Raw genomic sequence first — 23041 nt, 5'->3', positions numbered from 1 at the left:
CTCTGTGGATGTGACTACTCTAGGTAGTCACATGAGTGGATTCTCATAGCATTTGTCCTTTTATGCCTGTTTCACTCCGCATAATGTCCTCAAGTCTCATCCATGTCAGAGTTCTCCTTCCTCTTTAAGGCTCAATAATATACCATTATGTATATATGCACACCACATTTTGTTTAAGAAGTTGGATTTTTAAATATGTCAGTGCATTAGCCTGTTTGAAATAAATATACCTATAAATATGCAATACTGCCTATTGGATGGTTTTCTTTATCAGATTTTAATGTCATTGATGTTCATCTTTCCCAAGGCCAGAAGTGGTGGTTGCAATGCATATATTTAGATTTTCCTTAAAGATCAAGGACTTGTCATTTTTTGCCTACAAGATTATATACATGTAGTCTTTTTCTGAAATGCATGTATATAACTGTTCTCTTTTACAGAGATACTGCTTTTGGGGTTGAGGTTGGGTTGGGCTTCTAGTTTTTGGACCACATGTGAGTCTCCTTATCTGTGGAGAGCAGAAGCTTTCTGATTTGTCTTTGTGTGCTCCCTACCTTGATACCTCCACATAGTGCCTGGCACAATGCAGATGCTTAAAAAATAAGAATTCAAGTGTGGGGACTTCTACTGGGGACATACTCTGTTTAACTAGGGACATGAGTATAGCTTTGACTCTTTTGCTTATACTAGTTTTATTTTATCGTCAGCATTTTGATCAGACAGAAAACCACAGCCTCATTGTAATGAATTAACAATTAAATAGAAGATTATAAACCTGCTGTGGGCAGGAATGAGTTACAGTAGGAAAACCTTTGATGAGCTTTCTCATATTCATTATTGTCTGATTCAGTTTAAGTATGTGGTTTGAGAATTTAGTTGGGTGTTTTCACATTGAGGAGGAGTAGAAGAACGGAAACTGAATTGCAGCACCACAAGTCTATACGGAGTTCAGGTACTTTCTGCTTGTGTTACAGAGTTATGTTCATAATCTTTTCTTTGTAGAAAATGTAGTTTTTACAGTGCACAGGTGCTGTCTCTCACCAGATCTCCTGTGATCCTCACAAGGACTCCATGATGTGGCCAGACAGGGAAGGATGGGCTTTTACCCTTGAGGAAACGGGGGCCGGGAAGTCATTGTGGTCACGCTGCCAAGCCCTCAGCCCTAGCCTTCTGACAGTAGATACGCTCTCCTGATTGGTCAGTGGGTCACGGCTGTCCTTTCTCATCTATTTTAGGCATTAGGGTCATAACCCTTTTTCTTATATAGGGGCACAACTCATCCACTTTTAGTAGAAAGAGGGTGGGCTTTCGAAAACAAAGACATGGGGTCAGTCTACCCAGGACCTCTCATTGACAGTGTGACCTGATGAGTCAGCATGTCTCTGAGCTTCTTAGTGGATGTGCTAATACAGCCGTCCTCTAAGGGCTCAGTATACTGCTCAGCGCTGTAACAGCACTCCTCAGTCATAGGGCTTTCTTGGCTTTGGGCTATTTTAATCAGCTCAACAAAGCACTATCAATCCCCAGCACATCTGTTTTATTCTATCATCCCCAACACATTTGTCATCTGGAACAGCCAAAGTGTCATTAAATTGACTATCTAGTCCTCTTTAGCCTGGTATTTCTCAGTTTGGTAGAATCATGGAATTTTACAGTTGGAAGGAATCTTAGAAGTCTATCCAAGGCAACTGCCTAATTTTTACAGATGAAACTGAACCTCTGGAAGGTGGTTCTGTGCCAGCAATTCTGTCACGTGTTTAGTGATAGAACCCCAACAGGGACTGAGGACTTTCTGAACTGACCTGTCCAGTGTCCTCTCAACCACAGGGTCCCTGACCTGGGTGGGGAGAGCCACTGTTTGCTGTCTTTTTCCAACAAATAGCCTTTTGAGGTTTTCAGTGTAGCTTCTTAATCTGAGTGCTAATACATTTTTAATAAAGAAAATAAAGAGCTCTGGGTTGAATTCCTGATATATAATTTAGTGATCGTGAGTATGACTTTATTGTTCCAAAATCTCTTAAGAGGTTTATATTGCTCTTGAATTTATAAAAATATTTTAAAAATTTTTGACAGACTTGGACTTTTCTCCAGGTTACTCTGCAGCAGCCAGTGGGTACAGCAGCTAGTGGGTTCAATCCAGTAGTTTCTTTTAAGTCGAAACTGGTTTTTGTATGATATGCACACTAGTTGCTTTCACTTTTAACCACTTGTTTTGACATCGTATACTATTCTGCAAATAGGTCATTTGCTTAGAAAATGTGGACACTATACTGAGCTGACATTTAACTTCATAATTCATCATAGTTAAACGAATTGTGTAGTGTAAATTAACAGTTTGTAATGTGTTTTAAAAGATCATTATGCAATCAAATGATAACTTAAAAATATTTATGCCCATCCATTATTTTAAAATGTTTCAGCTAGGCTAGAAGCTTAAAAGTTAGAGATACTAATATATAATTCAGAGTAACTTTTTCCTCAAAAGTATGTTATGTTCTGAAACTAAGCATTTTTTTTTAAGTATCAGAATCCTTTAGTTGAATGTTGTCACTCAGCTGCTGGAAGTGTTCTTTATTTGTATAAAGTAGATGTGATTCTTTCCCAGGGCATATTTGGAGAAACATAATTTGCTCAATTAGTACCCTTTTCTGTTGATTTCAGACGAATTGTTTCTTTATTCCCCGTTGATAAGCAATTGGCAATACTAATGTATTTCCGGAAGTACCATCTCTTCCCTGAGGAATTACTACTGTTTAAACTACCAAGTGGATGTCCACTAGCATGTTCTGTTGGCCTGACCTTCCCACTGAATTCCGAACCCCCCCACTTCTCACCACCACTGCCACTTCCCGCTTGAGGCCCAGCCTCCCTCATTCTTGCCCTGATTATTGTGCTACTCCCTCTTATCTTTCTGTCTCTTCCCCGACCCTGACCTCTTTTCCACTCTGGCAGCCAGAGTGACCCTTTCAAGAGGTCAGTCATTTCATAGCCTCTTCTGCTGCTTCTCACTCAGAGCAAAGCCTGCGGGACTCTTCATGGCCTTACGCCTCCTTCCCATCTTCCATGCCCATCCAGTAATTTCCTTCTCCTTGTTCATACTTCTTTGGCTACATAGCCTTACTGCTCTTTGCTATTTGCTCTGCCTAGACTCTTTCTCCCTGATAATGACCGTGCCCTCTCCCTCACAGTAGTCCCCAAAGCACTTGCACAGGCAGACACACTTCCTGTTTCTTCCCCTACGTCTGCTCCATAGTCCTTGTCAGCTGACGTCCCATTCGCGTGTTTGTTGATTACCTCTCTCTCGCTACTAGAATGTAAACTCTTCATGAGGAAAAGGACTTCACTTGGCTCACTGCTGTATTTCCCTAGAGCCTAGGAGAGTGCCTGGCAGTTAGTAGGCACTCAATAAATATTTGTTGAATTAATTATTATATTCAGGAACTGCATTTTTAATAATCCTACAGTGGAGATACCATCCTCTTTTAACACACATCATTTTCCCATTTTAACTTTCAGTTTTTATTAAAGCACGTTGAAAATATAACCCTTAAAATGTTGTATAAACATAGGAAAGTTTAATTTTAAGGTATTTCTCTAGTTTAAAGATTTTACCAAAGAACTTTTGCCTGTAGTTAAACTTAAGGCTAGGCCTTAAGTTCAAAATCCACGTTTCTGTTATCTTCATGCCTGTATTTAAAAATAAAAATTAGAGCATTTCTAAAAGTGAAACATCATCAGTTTATGGGAAAATTAGTGCTCAGAAGTAGGACTTCTGCTTACTTTTATTTCTCTTGATTATAGGTGAAGTGTTTGACTATTTGGTCGCACATGGAAGAATGAAGGAAAAGGAAGCAAGAGCTAAATTTAGACAGGTATGAATTAATGCATCTTTATTAATTTAATAAACTAATCTTGCTTATTAAACCCTGAAACAGTGTTTGCCTCTCTAAATGGTTGTAAGGCCCATTGGATGGAGCAGGGAGGGGTTGACCATTCAATTTAACAAAAATTTATCTATTAAGTATCTTTCATGCCTAAGGCACTGTGTAAGAGGCAACAATGGGTTCTATTTCTAGCTTTCTCAAGATTTTCACCTCACTCTTAACCTTAGTTTTTGACAATAGCCTCAAAAATCTAGAGTCTTTCAAAACACTTAGGATTGCATTAATTAAAACCATTTCCCAGTTTTTTTTTTTTTTAAGATTTTATTTATTTATTTGACAGAGAGATCACAAGTAGGCAGAGAGGCAGGCAGAGAGAGAGGAGGAAGCAGGCTCCCCGCTGAGCAGAGAGGCCGATGCGGGGCTCGATCCCAGGACCCTGGGATCATGACCTGAGCTGAAGGCAGAGGATCAACCCACTGAGCCACCCAGGCGCCCCCCATTTCCCAGTTTTTAACAAGAAGAGTGTCACACTCTCAAAATTCATTAATTTTTGTCTCACATAAGCTAGGAGTAGGCTTAAATTTAACTTAAAAACATTAATACTAATGGTATTTTTAATTAAAACCTATTAAATAACAAATTTTAAGACTAATCTTTGGCTATAATTTAACTCTTCGTATCCTCAACCTTTCTACCTACAAAGATTGGAAGTTATACTTGATGATTAGTTTTGAAGTGCTTTCCAATTCTTTTTTTTTTTTTTTTTTTTTTTTAGTATTTTATTTATTTATTTGACACAGAGAGATCACAAGTAGGCAGAGAGGCAGGCAGGGAGGGGGGAAGCAGGCTCCCTGCCGAGCAGAGAGCCCAATGCAGGGCTTGACCTCAGGACCCTGAGTTCATGACCTAAGCCGAAGGCAGAGGCTTAACCCACTGAGCCACCCAGGTGCGCGGCCCCCCCCCACCTTTTTTAAGATTTTTATTTATTTAGGGACACCTGGGTGGCTCAGTGGGTTAAGCCGCTGCCTTCCACTCGGGTCATGATCCCAGGATGCTGGGATCGAGTCCCACATCAGGCTCCTTGATCAGCAGGGAGCCTGCTTCTCTCTGCCTCTGCCTGCAGCTCTGCCTGCTTGTGAGCTCTCTCTCTCTCTCTCTCTGACAAATAAATAAAATCTTAAAAAAAAAAAAGATTTTTATTTAATCATTTCACAGAGAGAGACAGCAAGAGAGGGAAGAGAGAAATAGCAAGAGAGGGAACACAAGCAGGGGCAGTGGGAGAGGGAGGAAGCAGGCTTCCCGCTGAGCAGGGAGCCCGAAGCAGGGCTTGATCCTGGGTCCTGGGATTGTGACCTGAGCTGAAGGCAGACGCTTAATGACTGAGCCACCCAGGCACCCCTAGTGCTTTCCAGTTCTGATATCATTTTATTCTGTGATCTACAGAGGGAAGCACAAATTTCTCTTTATGACAACACAAAGTCTGTTTGGCCCTTTCCTTAATTTTTATAAATTGACCACTTAAAAGCCAAGAGATTTTTTTTTTTGCCTCATAATTTTTTAAAAAAAAATAAAGTATTTTATTTATTTATTTGACAGAGAGAGATCAAAAGTAGGCAGAGAGGCAGGCAGAGAGAGAGGGGGAAGCAGGCTCCTGGCTGAGCAGAGAGCCCGATGCAGGGTTTGATGTGGGGCTCGATCCCAGGACCCTGGGATTATGACGTGAGCTGAAGGCAGAAGCTTAACCCACTGAGCCACCCAGGCGCCCCTGCCTCATAATTCTTAAATCCCTTCCCACTAAGTTGAATCTGTCTGACTCACAAACATTTATGTGAATATGGTTTTTTGACTGTGAAGAAAAGCAGGTTTGAGCCTGACCATCTCCAAAGAAGCAACTAGCACATAACCCTGTGACTGACTGCTCCTCATTTCTTCCGTCTCCACCCATGCCCCGGCAGGGTCTGACTTATTGGAGGGACTCGGACAGTTACTAACCTACCAGTTGAGTCAATCGCTCAGGCTTTTATTTTAAAATTTCCTGCAGAGGGGCCTCTCGGTGGCTCAGTCGGTTAAGCGTTTGCCTTCGCTCAGGTCGTGATCTCAGAGTCCTGGAATAGAGCCCTGAGTCGGCCTCCCTGCTCAACGGGAAGTCTGCTTCTCCTTCTCTCTCTGTGTCTCCACCCGAATCATGCTCGCTCACTCTCTTAAAAAAATAAATAACCTTTAAAAAAAATTTCAGGGCACCTGGGTGGCTCAGTGGGTTAAAGCCTCTGCCTTCGGCTCAGGTCATGATCCCGGGGTCCTGGGATCGAGCCCCACATCAAGCCCCACATCGGGCGCTCGGCTCAGCGGGGAACCTGCTTCCCCCTCTCTCTCTGCCTGCTTGTGGTCTCTGCCTGTCAAATAAATAAATAAAATATTTTTAATAAATAAATAAATTTCGGGGCACCTGGGTGGCTCAATGGGTTAAGCCTCTGCCTTCGCTCAGGTCTTGATCTCAGGGTCCTGGGATCGAGCCCCACATCGGGCTCTCTGCTCAGTGGCGAGCCTACTTCCCCTCTCTCTGCCTGCCTCTCTGCCTACTTGTGATCTCTCTCTCTCTCTCTCTCTGTCAAATAAATAAATAAAATCTTTTTTTTTTAATAAATAAATAAATAAATTCCCTGCAGAAATTCTGAAGTCTTTATTTGAGGAACCCGTTAGTTGGTCAGGGAAAGATAATTTATGTGCTTTTACAACTAATGACTTGATTTATACTGTTTACAATGTAATGTAATCCTTTCTTCTTGCCTTGTATTTCCTTAACATCCTTCGTTTAAACCTGGAACGATCAATCAGGATATTGGTGTTTCCACTGTGCTCCATTATAAATTGCCATGCTTTACAAAAGTTTATAAGCCATTCTTACTTTGACTGAATAAGAAGTCTTCTTCTTTGTGGCAAAGAGGAAGGTATGCCATACACAAGGTACACTCCTCATGAAAATATTATCTGTCAGAAACAGGCCCTTCTTTCCACATCCATCCGCAGATAGTGTCTCCTTCCCACCTCCTTGGCCATTCTCATCCTAATGACCATTTGTGTGGTTTTAAGCTTTTGAATGAGCTCTGTTCTTTTCAAAGAAAGAGAACAGATTCCTGGCTCCGTCATCTTTCCTCACCTCTTTCTTGGTGGGTTGGTAATGTAGCTGCCTCTGCTTTTTCCTGTCTGAGTAGAGGTAAATTAAGTTTGCATTCATATTTCAATCTGGACAACATCCAGATCCTCAACTTTTTTAAAGAAATAACTGCTTCCAGCTTTAAAAGAATGCAAAACGAACAAAAAAACCCAGTGACTTAAGGTTGAATATTTTCAGGTTATTGTGGCTTTAAAAAGGTTAACTTTGAGTTGTTTGGAGGTAAAAGGAGAACAACTTTGATCACTTTGAGAAAGGGTAGGAAATTGTCAAACCTTATTCAAAGGCACAATTTGAAAGTAACCTGTAGGAGAAATCTCAGTATTAGTGGGGTTGGGGAGAGAAGAGGGAAAGTCGGATGAGGCAGAAGTAAGGTCAAGGTCATGAGTTCAAGCCCCACACTGGGCGTGAAGCCTACCTAAAAACAAAAACAGCATTCTCTGAGGGTCTATATTCAGTGTAGGTGGGTGTGTGGGGCTGCAAAAAAAAACTGATGATGGGGGCGCCTGGGTGCTCAGTGGGTTAAGCCTCTGCCTTCAGCTCAGGTCATGATCCCAGGGTCCTGGGATCAAGCCCCGCATCAGGCTCTCTGCTCAGCAGGGAGCCTGCTTCCCCCTCACTCTCTCTGTGCTGCTCTGCCTACTTGTGATCTCTCTCTCTGTATCAAAGAAATAAATAAAATCTTAAAAAAAAAAAAAAAAAGCTGATGATGATCTGGAGAAACAAGCAGTATTATCATTAGAACCCCAGTTTTGCATGTATGTGGTCATATGTAGTTACACTGGCCTAACACCAACAAAAAGATTAGAAGCAGACACATTAAAACAATAAGAGATGCTCGCAGGCATGCATTTATGCATACCTTTCTGTATTTCCTAAAATTCCTGTAATAGGCATATAAAACTTTTATTAATTAGAAAAGGAGGCTTCTGGGGTACCTCGGTGGCTCAGTCAATTAAGTGTCTGGCTTCACTTCAGCTCAGGTCATGATCCCAGGATCCTGGGATCAAGCCCCAAATCAGGCTCCCTGCTCAGTGGGGAGCCTGCTTGTCCCTCTACCACTGCTATTCCCACCCCACCTGCTTGTTTTCTGTCTCTCTCTCAAATAAATAATACATAAAATCTTTCAAAAAGAGAGAGAGAGAAAGAAAAGAAGGCTTCTTAAAAATTACAAGTAAGTGTAAAATTTCAGAAAAATAGTTGTTTAATCAACAGGAATGACCCAAAATTTACTAAATAAGTAATAAAGAATTTACATCATTTGCTGAGCGTAGAAGGGACCCTTCCAGATCAAGCACACGATAACTTACCTAGTCCAGTTCACATATGTTACATTTACTCTTCCATTTTAAGGAAGAGGAAACTGATCATCAGAGAGGTGGGTAAGTTTTGCTGTCTTTGAACCCACATCAGCTAAAAGGACGAGAGTGTTTGTTGTAAGGAGCAGTCCTGACTGGGAAGAGAAGTAATGAACAGAGGAGACCCAACCTGGATGAACACCTGGCCATGGACAGTTGATAACTAACAGTTTGGTTTCGAGTTAATTACATGGATATGGAAAGCTTGCACTAGAACCATCCGATCCTGGCTCTGGGGTCAGTGAGGGTCCTCCAGATCCTGGTGATTTCTTGGGCCCTGGCATCATATTCACAGATAACCAGAATGTCAGGGGATAAGCCCAAGAGGAGACTACCCGCTGAAAACTGGAGAGAGCAGGAAGAACATCCTCACCTATCTTTTCTTACCCTCACCCCTGAATTTCTTCAATTGGAAAGTTCAAAGCACAAGAAAATTATTTTTAGAGACCCACAGAGTCAGGTGCTCACAGAGTATTTTGCATGTGTGAACATTAATGAGGTTTTCATCTTAATGATGATGATTAACCAGTGTCTTTCCTGTGCAGATCGTATCTGCAGTCCAGTACTGCCACCAAAAGCGGATTGTGCACAGAGACCTCAAGGTGAGTTGCAGGGCCCTTGGTCAGTGAGCGTACGCTCTGCCTGTATGTGGTCAGTTCTCTTGGTGGTCACTAATTAGACTGTGTTATTAAGAAGACAAAGTAAATCCTATAATAATTGATCTTTTTATTGCTTTCAAGAGTAGACTTTATTGATCCATCACTGGATGGATCAATAAATTGATCCTTTTAAACAGATTTTGGTGTTAATGAAATATGAAGTTTATTTAAAGTATCTTACAGGGGTGGGGGGATGGCTGATCCTGGTCGTGGGTATTAAGGAGAGCACATATTGCATAGAGCAGTGGGTGTTGTACATAAGCAATGAATCTTGGAACACTGCATCAAAAACTATGATGTATTTTATAGTGACTAACATGACACAATAAAAATTTTTTGTAAAAGTATCTTACGTTTTAGTGAATGAAGGTAGCTCATAGTTGATCTCTGTAGAAATATCACACTACCAAACAGGGGGACTTCCAGAAATGTTTGCTGTCACCTGGACGGTGCCCTCAGTACCACCTGGCCACCTCTTCTCTGTCTCTGGACAGTGTTCTCTCCTGTTAACAGTGGTGCTGAAGACCTGCCCCTGCCCTCACTCTTGGCATAGGATAAGGTTTTCTATTTCCCAGATAACATAGAAATGCCAGGCAGAAACTCCTTCAGTTTCCCAGCAAACCTGCAAAGTAAGCTGCGCCAACACCCGCCCTTCACCTCTCAGAACATTCTTCTTGTTACAGCCGGTAGGCTGGCTCAGCTGACCCTGTCTCTGGGTTCTGGGCCCTCTCTACCTACTGGCTTCCCACCAGCAGCATTTATAAAATCATACTGAAGTCTGGACCATATTCTACCAAAAAAACTCTCCACCCCAAGTCCCCTTCCACATATACTTGCTTTCTCTCTCCAGCTTCACAGCCGTATCTCCCTAAATACCATCTCTATTTGTTGGTACTCGCTTCCTCCCTCTCCGCATGTCATCATCAGTAGCTTGTCCCTCTCCACATCCATCTGTGCTGCTTACATGTCCACTCTAGTAGCTGCGGTGGCCACCTGTGTGCAGATGAACCCCAGATTCCATGCCTGCAGCCTGAGGTGACAGATGGGCACCAGGTAAACTCTGCTCCTGTCCCTCGGGTTCAGCAGGCTCGCAGCCTACCTTCTTCCTTCCTGAATGCTAATGTTCTTGTTCTGACATCTCATGTCCCTTGGTGCCTCAGTCTCCTTTGCTCTACCATCCGCTCAGTCTCCAGGTCCTTTTGCTACTGTTCCCCATACTTCTTGAGCACGCTCTTTTCTCTCCCTGGGACCACTGTCCTCCAGACTGCCAATATCTCGTTCACCAGCTTCTTGTTAGTCTTCCCTGCTTCCAATCTTGCCTCTCCCTCCGTCATCTGTTTTACATGCTGCAACCAGAATGGTCTTTTATTTTATCTTTTTTAAGATTTTATTTATTTATTTGACAGACAGAGATCACAAGTAGGCAGAAAGGCAGGCAGAGAGAGAGGAAGGAAAGCAGGCTTCCCGCCGAGCAAAGAGCCCGATGCGGGGCTCGATCCCAGGACCCCGAGATCATGACCCGAGCCGAAGGCAGAGGCCCAACCCACTGAGCCACCCGGGTGCCCCCAGAATGGCCTTTTAAAAATAGAAATAAGAGGGGCACTTGGGTGGCTCAGTGGGTTAAGCCTCTGCCTTTGGCTCGGGTCATGATCTCAGGGTCCTGGGATCGAGCCCTGTATCGGGCTCTCTGCTCAGCAGGGAGTCTGCTTCCCCCAGCCCACCCCCGTACCGCCTACATCTCTGCCTACTTGTGATCTCTCTCTCTCTCTCTGTCAAATAAATAAATAAAGTCTTTTTTTAAAAAATAGAAATAAGATTGTTGTTTTCCTGCTTGAGTGACTCTTTAACGGCTCCCCATTGCCATTAGATTGAAAACTTGAACTTTCTATTGGTCATTAAACTGGCCCTTTTTGATTTGGCCATGGCCGTGTCCCCTGCACCGCTTTCCTACACACTGTCTCAGTTTCTTGAATGTAAAACATGTTCTCTCTTTCCTTCTGGGTTTTCAGACTGTTTTTACCAAAGCCTCCAGGCAGCAGCTTTGATTTCACCCCATCTAGGAAACCTTCCTGCGCCTTTCAGTGCCAAGCCCACAGCTCCCCACACATCCTCAGTTACAGCATTTAGGTCAGAGTGCAGCTGCTTGGTTTTCTGCCTTCCCCCCTTTAACAGCTCCTTGAGGGCCAGACCCTGTCTATCTTGTTCATCATTACATGTTCACACACAAATATATAATGCCACATGTGTCATTGGCACGTGGTGGATATTTGGTGAAATAAATGAAAATGACTGTGATCTGTATCTTGAATGAGGTCTGGGGCTTTCCCCTCCCTGGTGATAGCTACTGCACAGCTTTTTAGCAATTTTTTTTATAAAACGTGGTTGGCCATTTAAAGCAAGTGTTCATTTTTTTTAAAGCCACTTACTAGTTAAGAAAGCTATATAAATGATTTTTTTGATCATTGGGCATTTGTTGTTTAAAATATTGCCAGAGTTTGGGCGCCTGGGTGGCTCAGTGGGTTAAGCCGCTGCCTTCGGCTCAGGTCATGATCTCAGGGTCCTGGGATCGAGTCCCGCATCGGGCTCTCTGCTCAACAGGGAGCCTGCTTCCCTTCCTCTCTCTCTGCCTGCCTCTCTGCCTACTTGTGATCTCTGTCTGTCAAATAAATAAATAAAATCTTTAAAAAAAAATAAAATAAAATATTGCCAGAGTTCATCTATACCTTATATCCGTTACTGGTTGTTAATGTTTAAAAATTAGAAATCTTGGGGTGCCTGGCTGGCTCAGTAGAGCATCTGACTCTTGATCCTAGGGTTGTGAGTTCCAACCCCACATTGGATATAGTGATTACTTTAAAATAAAATTGGAAATTCTAATTTACCTCCTATTTTTTTGCTTTTCCTCTAGAAAGAATGTTTTCTCATTTTTTTCACTAGGATATATTAACTTTATATCATTACAAAAAGCTTTTATGAAATGCCTAATTCTATCACAGTTCTAATTCTGTTTTGGTTAAATTTCATTTTTGTCTTGATGTTTTCCCTCTAGGCCGAAAATCTATTGTTAGACGCTGATATGAACATTAAAATAGCTGACTTTGGTTTTAGCAATGAATTTACTGTTGGCAGTAAACTGGATACGTTTTGTGGCAGTCCTCCATATGCAGCCCCAGAGCTCTTCCAGGGCAAGAAATACGATGGGCCAGAAGTGGACGTGTGGAGCCTTGGTGTAATTCTCTACACTCTAGTCAGCGGGTCACTCCCCTTTGATGGACAGAATCTAAAGGTATAAGAACCAGTTGTTATCCACTTTCTTCAGAATGCTAAACATTTTATTAAATGATTAGGGTTAATATTTTAATAATCTGTCAGTAGGATGGGGTCTCAGCGGGTTCTTTTTTAACCTAAAAATTGACTCACTAATTTTCTTTCCTCCCTGCCCCCCCCAAAGGAACTGAGAGAAAGAGTATTAAGAGGGAAATACAGAATCCCTTTCTACATGTCCACAGACTGTGAAAACCTTCTCAAACGTTTCCTGGTGCTAAATCCAATAAAACGAGGCACTCTAGAGGTAATCGCATAAGTGCAAAATAAGTAACGATTTCAGAGAATCTTTACAGTATTTTTAGAACTTTGCTTGGATTGTAGGACATACTGAATACTGTCCGGGGGCTTTTTAAGCAGAAATTGAGACATTAAAGGTTTTTCTGAAAGTTACCCTTTGAGATATAATCCTTGAAATGTTGAAAATAAATTTTTCTTAATATTGTGGATATTAGCATGTTTTGTTCTACGCTGCTAATGAACAGTTCACCTTTCAGCAAATCATGAAGGACAGATGGATCAATGCAGGCCACGAAGAAGATGAACTTAAACCATTTGTTGAACCAGAACTAGACATCTCAGACCAGAAAAGAATAGGTAATTATTCTGTGCCTGCATGCTGTGTGTGTGCAAGTAACATATTTCTGTATTGACGCCTATGGATATGCCTAAAATGGGAATAATAGGAAGTTAAACGTAACTTACGCGATTCACCTTATGTGTTGTCATATTTAGGAACTTACTGTAGTGTAGAATATCACTTAGTAACTCAGAAATAAGCTAACCGCCCATTTGTGTTAGGAAATCTACAACATTTGGGGTCAAATAAAGGAAATTATTTTATCCTGTAACACAGTGATTTTGTATCCAAACAAACCACATACACTATATTATGTCCTTCTTTTAGATATTATGGTGGGAATGGGATATTCACAAGAAGAAATTCAAGAATCTCTTAGTAAGATGAAATACGATGAGATCACAGCTACATATTTGCTCTTGGGGAGAAAATCTTCGGAGGTAAGAGTAATCAGAAAGAGCTAACATGACTTTTAGGTAAATGAGTTTAGTAAGCTCTTTTCTTAGATTTTACTTTGTTAATATGTATGATATTTGATGTATCATTTTTAAATTTACCTGCAAATGACAGACCTAACTGCTCTGACCATTATGAACTACTATTTTAACTTTGAGGTAGAACCTTAACGGTGGGTATTGTCACAAACTTGAATGTTGTAAGTTAACCTATAGTCATTAATAGTTTAGAAATGATGTAAAGAAATTATGAGATGAGTGAGAAGAGAGCATTTTAAATTATATGAAAAAGCCTAGAAAGAAGCTCCTAAATACCTGTCCTTTTGTGAGCTTTCTCGTCAGTAAGAAAAATATTTTCCCCAAATTGAAGGTTGTCATTTTTGTACAAATTGTGTACTTTTGTACAGAATTCTTCATCTATAATGTGATGTGATTCTTCGTCTGTAGAGTGAACTGTTTGTGAGAGGTTTGTGTGTTATGAGAAGTTTAGTTTCCTAACATACCACTTGGGTCCGTGTTGTGGTTTTTGCTCTGTTCTCATTTCCTCTTAGCTGGATGCTAGTGACTCCAGTTCTAGCAGCAATCTTTCACTTGCTAAGGTTAGGCCAAGCAGTGACCTCAACAACAGTACTGGCCAGTCTCCTCACCACAAGGTGCAGAGAAGTGTTTCTTCCAGCCAGAAGCAGAGGCGGTACAGTGACCATGGTAAGTCTGAGAACATTCCAGTATGTTCCCTGCAGTCTCCCCTTACACAAGAGACCTCCTGACTTTGGGAAGCAACCTTTGGTTTAAGGCCTCCTGGGATGGGAAACTGACTTGATTTCTTTTCAGGGCATTTCTTTCCTGCCAGTGTTGGCATGAACATCTCAAGGCTCTGATCTCCTTGGTACACTCACTCCTCTGGAACCCCTGCTTCAGTCTCTGGTCCTCTTGTCGCTCTCTTCCCCATCTCTGCATTGGATTTACTTTCCTGATCATTGTCCAGCACTTGCTGCAGTGGTGAAAATGTTCTAGATCTGTGCTGTCCCATAGAGTAGTCACTGGCCACATGTGGCAGTTGAGCACTTGAACTGGGAAAATGGTTTTCAGTTTTGCTTAAGCTAAATTTATGTGGCTATATGTGGCCTTCTGTGGAAAATGTATAGTACCCCAGTTTGCCTTGCTTGGTTTAATTTTTTTTTCCTTAAAGATTTTTATTTATTTATTTATTTGACAGACAGAGATCACAAGTAGAGAGGCAGGCAGAGAGAGAGGAGGAAGCAGGCTCCCTGATGAGCAGAGACCACCCCCCTCCACCCCCGATGTGGGGCTCGAACCCAGGACCCTGAGATCATGACCTGAGCCGAAGGCAAAGGCTTTAACCCACTAAGTCACCCAGGCGCCATTCTCAGCCACACACTCTAGCTGTTGATGTGTGTAAACACCCTCAATCTTAAAATATTTAAGATTCAGAAATGAATCTTTTTTGAGGCTTTGGACCTAAGAGATATGGTTACCAAACTTAATTATTCTGCCTTCTAGGCAGCCCCATGTGTGGGGATCCAGAGACTCTAGCGTGTGTGTGTGTGTGTGTGTGTGTGTGTGCGTGCGCGCGAGCACACATGCATATTTATTAGCCTGTAACCTATGAATGTGCACGTGGCATTTATAAACCTAGCGTTGATCTGGGTCTCTTTTTGTTCATGTTCAGGTTAGTTGTTAAGGAGAGGTTTTTAGTGCCTCTGAACAACAGGACATTTAGCAAAATGCCTACAGATTGTTCTAAATCACCCAGTTTAAAGGGAATTTTTCCTAAAGTCCTGGGGTGAGGGGGAACTGGTTTGTTTTTGAGGGTTTTTTTGGTTTGTTCAGGGTTTTTTTTTTTTCATTTTCTCATATCTCTAGTGACTATCTTAATAAGTTAATTCTTCCCTAAGTATGTATATTCCATTTGGATTGGTAATACCTTTTTTCCCCAGCTCAGAAAATTTTAGAGCTGAAAAGAGCTTTAGACATGGTGTCATACACTCACCTAACCCCCATTTTACCAATACGGATAAAGACCAAGAGAGCTCATCAAGTCTCCCCAGGTTACATAGAAGTGGGAACACCTGTTGCAGAACCCCCAGACTTCTGGGCCCGGGTCCTGTGGCTTTGTCCACTAATCTGTTGATCGATTACCTCACAGAGTCGTCTTTTCATAATAATAATGCTTCTTCCTTCTTGGAGCCTCTAATATGAAAACATGCATAAAAGAGGGGCCAGTCAGTAGAGCATGTACCTCTTAATCTCGGGGTTGTGAATTTAAGTCCCAACTTGGGAGTGGAGCCTACTTTAAAAAAAAAAGTTCATAAAAGAATATTTCCAGAAGTCCATGTATCCATGTATATAGAAAGCCACGGACTCGATTCTGTGTTGTTTTTTATTCTTTTATGGGGATGAAGATAGTGGTCAGCAAAGGAAAGATTTGGTTATGTCTCTGGCTGTGGTACCTTAGATGCTAAAAATGGGATAGATTCTACACACAGTGTCTAGTAAAGCACACCCCCTTGATACCAAGTAAAAGCAGACAAGCCTGCAGCTAACCCAGCTTTGAGCTTGTCCTCTCATCTCTCTACTTCTAGATCCCAACAATTTATACCTGCCTCTGTAAAATTACAACTTAAGTTTTTCCTGTGGTTCTTAATTTCGGTCACCTGTGTGAACCCCCTGTATGTATCTACATATTTTTTCTGGTAAGGGTGATCTTCAGTAGACTTTCAAAGGGTTCTTTGTCTTATTTAAAAAAAAAAAGTAAAGAATTCCTGGTTTATTCATCAATGAATGGTATTGGGGCATATGATAGTTACCAGAAAAATATTAATTTGCATCCATTTCCCACATCTTATACAAGGGTAGATTCCATTTGGAATGAAGATGTGAATATAAAAAATATGAAAATATTAAAAGAAAAAATTTTAAAAATGAGAGAATTTCCTTTTTCTTTATAACTTGGACTAGTGAGGGTTGTTCTCACTGTTACCCCAACACTAACAGCCATGAAAGAGGAGACACAGTTACCAAGTTTTACTATGTAAAAATCACATTTCTGTGTGAGACAGCCACACCGTGGAACACTGCTCAGCAATAAAAAGGAACAGAGTATTGATGGATGCAACCATTTGTACAGATCACAAGGGAACTATGCTGAGTGGGGAAAAAAATCTCAAAAGGTGTCATGAAATTGATCTGTTCATGTAACATTCTCGAAAAGAGAGAATTCCAGAGATGGAGTCCAGACCAGTGATTGCTGGTGTTTAGGGAGCTAGAGGTTGGGGTGGAGAGGGTGGCTGTGCTGGAAAAGGACAGGCCTTGAGACAGAACTGCTCTGGCTTGACTGGTGGTGGCCCTGGTGGTTACTGTGTGTGGAGCTCACTGGTCCCAGACACAAGTGGCACTGGCGAGATGGTGCAGTCTGAACCAGGTTTCAAAGCAGTTCAGCAGCAACCCTAGAAGTGCGGGATGTCTTTAGCTGTGTCATGCTGTCTAGAAAAAAGATAACTGTTAAGGGTAATATAACCCATGCTTGTTTATTTCTTTGTTTTTTATGTTAAAATTCCCAAACTCAGAGCTTAGTTGTTTCCCTCCTGTAAATAAAAGCAAACCTTTGTATACCTCTAATTCAGTTTCAAATAGATTTACCATTTAGATTTTTGTCCGAGAAGTAGCTTTTTTGTATCCCGCTCCAAGCCCTGTTTAATAGGTCTAATATACAAAGTTTCTTCTGTAGAATAAACGATGAGCATTTGATGCCATTCCTGAAGATTACCGCTGAATAACCTACGTAACGAATATACCAGTTGTCGCATTCGTTTCCAAAATTCTTTGAACTCCACATCTCCTGTGCTACCATCAGAGTCTCCAGATGCTTTTTTATAGGACATCAGTTAATTGTCCATCCGGGATGTCCTTAGGTGTACTCCTCCTGGGGTGGGGCTGTGGCTGGGAACTGCTGCCCTCTTCCTCCCTGCTATTTGCTTAAGGAACATGGCATTCCTCCACTTGTGTCCCCTTCCCTGTCTACTCCAATTCCTGTTTATCTAGAAAAGTATGGGTGCTTTAAGAGACCCGGGACAGGGGCGCCTGGGGGCTTAGTCGGTAAGCGTCTGCCTTCGGCTCAGGGCGTGATCCCAGGGTCCTGGGATCCAGCCCCGCAATCGGGCGCTCTGCTCAGCGGGGAGTCGTCTTCTCCCTCTCGCACTCCCCCTGCTTGTGCTCCCTCTCGCTGTGTCTCTTTCTGTCAAATAAGAAAATAAAATCTTTGGGGAAAAAAAAGATCTAGGATAAAACTTCCAAAGTCATGACCCATGAATCTATACTGTTCTGTCCAAAGGTGAGGGCGCCTGTCACGCAACAACGGGCAAGTCTCACTCTGACGCGCCAGGGGAAGCAGCTCACTCTGCAGGTGTGCGTGCGTCCAGTCAGCCTGATTATTTATCTGTACAGTAACGCTCTGAAGATGGCTTCAGCGGACAGCTCTCCCTGACGTTAGCTCTGAAGCACAGCTGCACAAGCCCGTAAATGCAAACAAGCAAAACCAGAACTCTAAGAAAAGTAGAAAGGGACAGGAAGTAAAATTTCCAAATTGAACTCATTGCATCGCATTATATGTGAACGGGAAGCATCCTCTTATAGGATTTTACTCTCTTGTACTTTTTTAGATGATAGCAGTCTTAGGTCATCTTATAAAATATGTTTATTTTCACAGAATAAATTGTAAAACTGTATTCTGACTTTTAAAAAGTAAACTCTTCTTTTTAGCTGGACCGGCTATTCCTTCAGTTGTGGCATATCCAAAAAGGAGTCAGACCAGCACTGCAGATAGTGACCTCAAAGAAGATGGAATTCCTTCCCGGAAATCAAGCGGAAGTGCCGTTGGAGGAAAGGGAATTGCTCCAGCCAGCCCCATGCTTGGGAACGCAAGTAATCCCAATAAGGCCGATATTCCTGAACGCAAGAAAAGCTCTACTGTCCCTAGTGTAAGTGTTGTTAAGCTAGAGAGCATTCCTAGGATTGTAGGCTTATGGCAGTCTAGACGTTCTATTCCTCTGTCCTCATCCACCTACAGTGCTGTCCCCACCAGGCCACCATGCCCAGTCTCAGCCTGTAGAGATCACCTTCAGTACCTGGGTTGAAGGTGTTTCTTGCTGAGCCCCATCCCACTAGATGAATGTTCAGATCTTTCTTGCCAAGGACTGTGTCTGGTGATTCCACAAACATCTGCTGAGCTTTAGGTCATATCAGGTGCTGAGAAATAGAAATACCTCATACCTGCCAGGAAATAAATAAAACCAAATGACGACAGCAGACAGACGGCTGCAGACAGAAGCCTAACAGAGTGTGTGGAGGACACTGGGAGGTCTGATTGGTTGAGGGCCAGCGATTTGTTGTGCATCTTCAGATGCAAAAAAACATTTGACTGAGTCCTTACTGCGTACCAGGGACTATGCAAGTGTTTCTCTGTGTATTAGCTAAATTTTAAGGTGAGAAAATGAAGAAAAGTTAGGTAACTTCCTAAAATTACACTGCTGATCTGTATCCATCTCTTAATCCCTATCCTTAACAAATCTCCCCCTTAAGTTGGTAGTATTTATTAAATTAAATTCAGTCTATTCAGTTTCAGGAACTTTTCTATGAATGGAAACATGTTCTATCTGACTAATATAGTGATTATTAATTTTAGAACGAATTTCCAGAGGATATACAGTCTTAGGAATATTCTATAACCACATATTTTTCCTTCAAAGTTAACAGTGGCACAGCCCTCCCTCTACCTCAAAAAACCCAAAGTGGGGGGCCCACGGAGAAGCTCGGCTGCTCTTTTCCGGAGGCTCTTGTGTGTGCTGTTCTGGGGATAGGAGCTCATAGAGAGGCCCTAGGGGGTTTGTCTTTGCCATCCTCTGACCTTGTGTTTTATCAGAGTAAACCCTATGTGCAAGGTTTTTGATTTTGCCTTCCTAATGCCATGAAGTTGGGTTGTCATGTCACAGTCCTGCAAGTTAAGTTCAATCTCCAACTTTTGTTGAAGAGTTGTGAGAGGAAGGTAAGACCCTGTCCTCTGCCCTCATGACTTTCTGTCCCTATTGCTCTACTCAACTGCATACCTCCCTTTTGAAGATACACCCCCCAGCATTATCAGTCATCCATATCTGATTATTTATAAAAGAAAAAAAGTAACGTTACTAAAATTTTCTCCCATTTAGACTGGAATTTCCCTGTACGTGGTCTCCTCGTGCTGTATTAAAGGTGTCTGTGTTTCTCTTTGTTTAAAAATTTTTCTTAATCTGATAAAATTCTGTAGTTGTTAATTCCTTGCTTGTTAATTTTGAAAGCATTCCTTTCCTTGGTTAATTTTTTTTTTTTTAAGATTTTATTTATTTGAGAGAGAGAGAGTATAAGCAGGGGGAGCAGAAGAGAGAGGGAGAAGCAGACTCCTACTGAGCAAGGAACCTGAAAAGGGGCTTGATTGCAGGACCCTGGGACCATGACCCAAGCCGAAAGGCAGATGCTAACTGAACCACCCAAGTGCCTCTTCCTTGCTTAATTTTGAAAGCATTAGCTTTTCAAAAATAGGTGTGGGGGCGCCTGGATGGTTCAGTCGTTGGGCATCTGCCTTTGGCTCAGGTCGTGGTCCCAGGGTTCTAGGATCCACCCCTGCATCAGGCTCTCTGCTCTGCAGGAAACCTGTTTCTACCTCTCCTACTCCCCCTGTTTGTGTTCCTGCTCTCGCTGTCAAATGAATAAAATCTTTAAAAAAAAAGAAAATTGGGGGGCACCTGGGTCCTGGTGCTCAGTCGTTAAGCATCCGCCTTCGGCTCAAGTCATGACCTAAAGGAACCTGACACAGGTCTCAATTTTGTTTTTCCTTTTGTTATTCATCCTTTGGTGTCATATCTCTGAATCTGTGTAATGCAAGGTTGTACAGACTTACCCCTGTGTCTTTACGAATAATTTTATAGTTTTTAATACTTAAGTTTTGTCCTTTATTTTTCACTCTTATTATTCTCATGCTTGATATTTATTTTATTTGTATGTTTACCTTATGTTTCTAATCCTTTTTTAATTTTTATTTTAAAATTATTAGCTTAAAAGCAGTGGATATCTATTTTCCCACTCTGTTTAAAGTAATATATGAACTAATTTATGGATTATCGTAGCCGGCTTTTTTTCTTTTTTTTAAAGATTTTTCTTTATTTATTCGACAGACAGCACAAGTAGGCAGAGTAGCAGGTAGAGAGAGAAGGGGAAGCAAACTCCCTGCTGAGTAGAGAGCCCGATGCGGGGCTCAATCCCAGGACCCTGAGATCATGACCTGAGCCAAAGGCAGAGGCGTAACCCAGGCGCCACTCAGGCGCCCCTCTGGCTTTTTTTTTTTTTAAGATTTTATTTATCTATTTGACAGAGAGATCGCAAGTAGGCAGAGAATCAGGCAGAGAGAGAGAGACAGAGAGGAAGAAGCAGACTCCCTGCTGAGCAGACAGACAGATGCGGGATGACCTGAGCTGAAGGCAGATGCTTAACCCACTGAGCAATCCAGGTGCCCTATAGCTGGCTTTTTAAGAGTTGCTCTACCAGGGGCGCCTGGGTGGCTCAGTGGGTTAAGGCCTCTGCCTTCTGCTCAGGTCATGATCCCAGGGTCCTGGGATCGAGCCCCACATTGGGCTCTCTGCTTGGCAGGGAGCCTGCTTCCTCCTCTCTGCCTGCCTCTCTGCCTACTTGTGATCTCTGTCAAATAAATAAATAAAATATTTAAAAAAAAAAAAAAAAAGCGTTGCTCTACCATAGCCAGGTTTCATTCTTTCTGCCAGGAGACAGCAGAGGCTGTTGTCTCCACCCTCTTTTGTGATCTTTTAGCCAGTACCACTGATAGCTTACTGTTGGTTTATTCAAAGACTAAATTATTCTTGTGTATTTAAATAGCTTGTTTTCCCTCATTGTACTCTCCTTATTACTAAATGGTAAAAAGGCAAACCCCCCCTTTTTTTTAATAGAGTAATACAGCATCTGGTGGAATGACACGGCGAAATACTTACGTGTGCAGTGAAAGAACTACAGCTGATAGACATTCAGTAATTCAGAATGGGAAAGAAAACAGGTACGAAATTTCACCTGTTTGCAAGAAAATATGTTTTTCCCAAAAGAAACGGAAGCATGTTGTTTACTTTTCAGTTTTTATAATCAAAATTCAGATAATAATGGTAAGTATTCTTTCATGGTAAGTTAAATATGATGGAAATTTTTAGCAAGATACTAGAATTCCAATTCCTGTCATTGTTCAGAGCTTGTTTTCCTGGCAGGCTGCGCGTGTGGTAGTGGAAAGGATTGAGTTAAATGAGGGATCTTTCCTATAGGAGACACATCTTAAGCTGTGTTATAGTTGTAGAGTAACAAGTAGGGAAGTGGACATTATTTTGTGTGCGTTAACAAGTTGAACAAAGGGTGAAGCGGGGAGGGATAAGGACCCGGGGCGCAGGGAGCCAAGCCTCTGAAGCACAGTGTGAGGCAGGTGGGGGAGCCTTCAGGAACAGGCCAGCAGGTGACAGGAGGGGCCAAGTGGAGAAGTTGAGTGGGAAAAGTGGGATTAAGTAGGGCCTAAGACCATCCTTTGAGCGGGGGGAGAGAAGAAAGAGGTTGGGATTGGTAGAGTAGTTAAATATATTCTTTATGGGACAAGTTTCTCAGGCAAGCATGGATTTCCTTCTTTTCTTTCCGTAAGAGTAGTGTATAAATTAAATGCAGAAGGGTGAGGTAAAGCTGCAGTGCGCAAGCGAAGTTCTGGAGTAGAAATCCATTAAGTAAATTCCCGCCATTTTCGTTGTCCCCTGGCCACCTAACTTGAACATTGTCTGGTCTCGTCACAGTCCCATGTCTGGCATCAAAATGGTTTCTTTCTTTTTTCCTGATACTTACTTTCTGAAGATGCATTGTATGGTTTCTGATCCCTGTAGATCTCATTAGTCAGATGTTTGGTCGCTAACTTCCATGGCGGCCTAAGCAAAGATTCTCCTTTCCTCTTCCATCCTCAAAACCAGACTGTCATTTCCCTCTCCCATAGACTGATTAACTCTGAGATGACATGAAGCTAAAAGCTTATTGTGTGAGATTATGTGGATTATTCAGTGCATCTTTTAAAATATTTACATTGCAGGATTCTCTTTTCTGATTCCTGTATGTACACTTGTTTTAACATTGTCTTTTTCCTCATGATTAAGAACTGTTAATAACTTGAGTATGGTGTGGCAGCTGTGCTATATAGCTTATAGGTATTTTAATAGTAGTCTATTCTCTGGTAAAGTTTCTTTCTTTTACATTCTCAAATCTATCAGATTTCTTCTAGTTCAGTGTTATTTAATAGAGTTTCTCAGTAGAAGACAATTAGAAGTTTCTAATGTAAATGTTGCTTCATGACTCTTCTTCCTTTCGGAAATTCTTCTAAATTATTGAACTGTTCTACCAGATTCTTCTTGATCTTTAGGAAATACAGTTCTCTGAGGTACAGAGTCAGACTTTTTAAAAGGCTGTTAAGACCAGGATCTACTACTCCCTGTTCCCTGGCTTGTGTTTGTATGTGTGCACATGCTCTTCTAACTG

At 41.8% G+C, this 23041-nt stretch overlaps 1 protein-coding gene across 7 annotated transcripts in view; it reads left to right on the top strand.

Moving 5' to 3' along the window:
- The window catches only part of MARK3 (microtubule affinity regulating kinase 3), a 123074-nt gene that overhangs the window by 83807 nt on the left and 16226 nt on the right, over positions 1-23041 (top strand). For 5 of the 7 annotated variants that reach the window (XM_032839631.1, XM_032839625.1, XM_032839626.1 and 2 more), the window contains 9 exons: positions 3802-3872; positions 8960-9016; positions 12123-12359; positions 12525-12644; positions 12895-12994; positions 13305-13417; positions 13984-14137; positions 18212-18429; positions 21442-21545. In XM_032839631.1, the coding sequence (XP_032695522.1) occupies positions 3802-3872; positions 8960-9016; positions 12123-12359; positions 12525-12644; positions 12895-12994; positions 13305-13417; positions 13984-14137; positions 18212-18429; positions 21442-21545 (1174 nt within the window). The remainder of the gene's footprint in view (positions 1-3801; positions 3873-8959; positions 9017-12122; positions 12360-12524; positions 12645-12894; positions 12995-13304; positions 13418-13983; positions 14138-18211; positions 18430-21441; positions 21546-23041) is intronic. The other 2 variants (XM_032839628.1, XM_032839630.1) reach the window with 1 other exon arrangement.

The sequence above is a fragment of the Lontra canadensis genome, unplaced genomic scaffold (genome assembly GCF_010015895.1).
Source record: "Lontra canadensis isolate GAN:19392208 unplaced genomic scaffold, GSC_riverotter_1.0 scaffold108, whole genome shotgun sequence".
NCBI classification, from domain to species: domain Eukaryota; kingdom Metazoa; phylum Chordata; class Mammalia; order Carnivora; family Mustelidae; genus Lontra; species Lontra canadensis.
The sequence above is the reverse complement of the archived record's forward strand: the minus strand, read 5'-3'. Positions and strand labels throughout refer to the sequence as shown.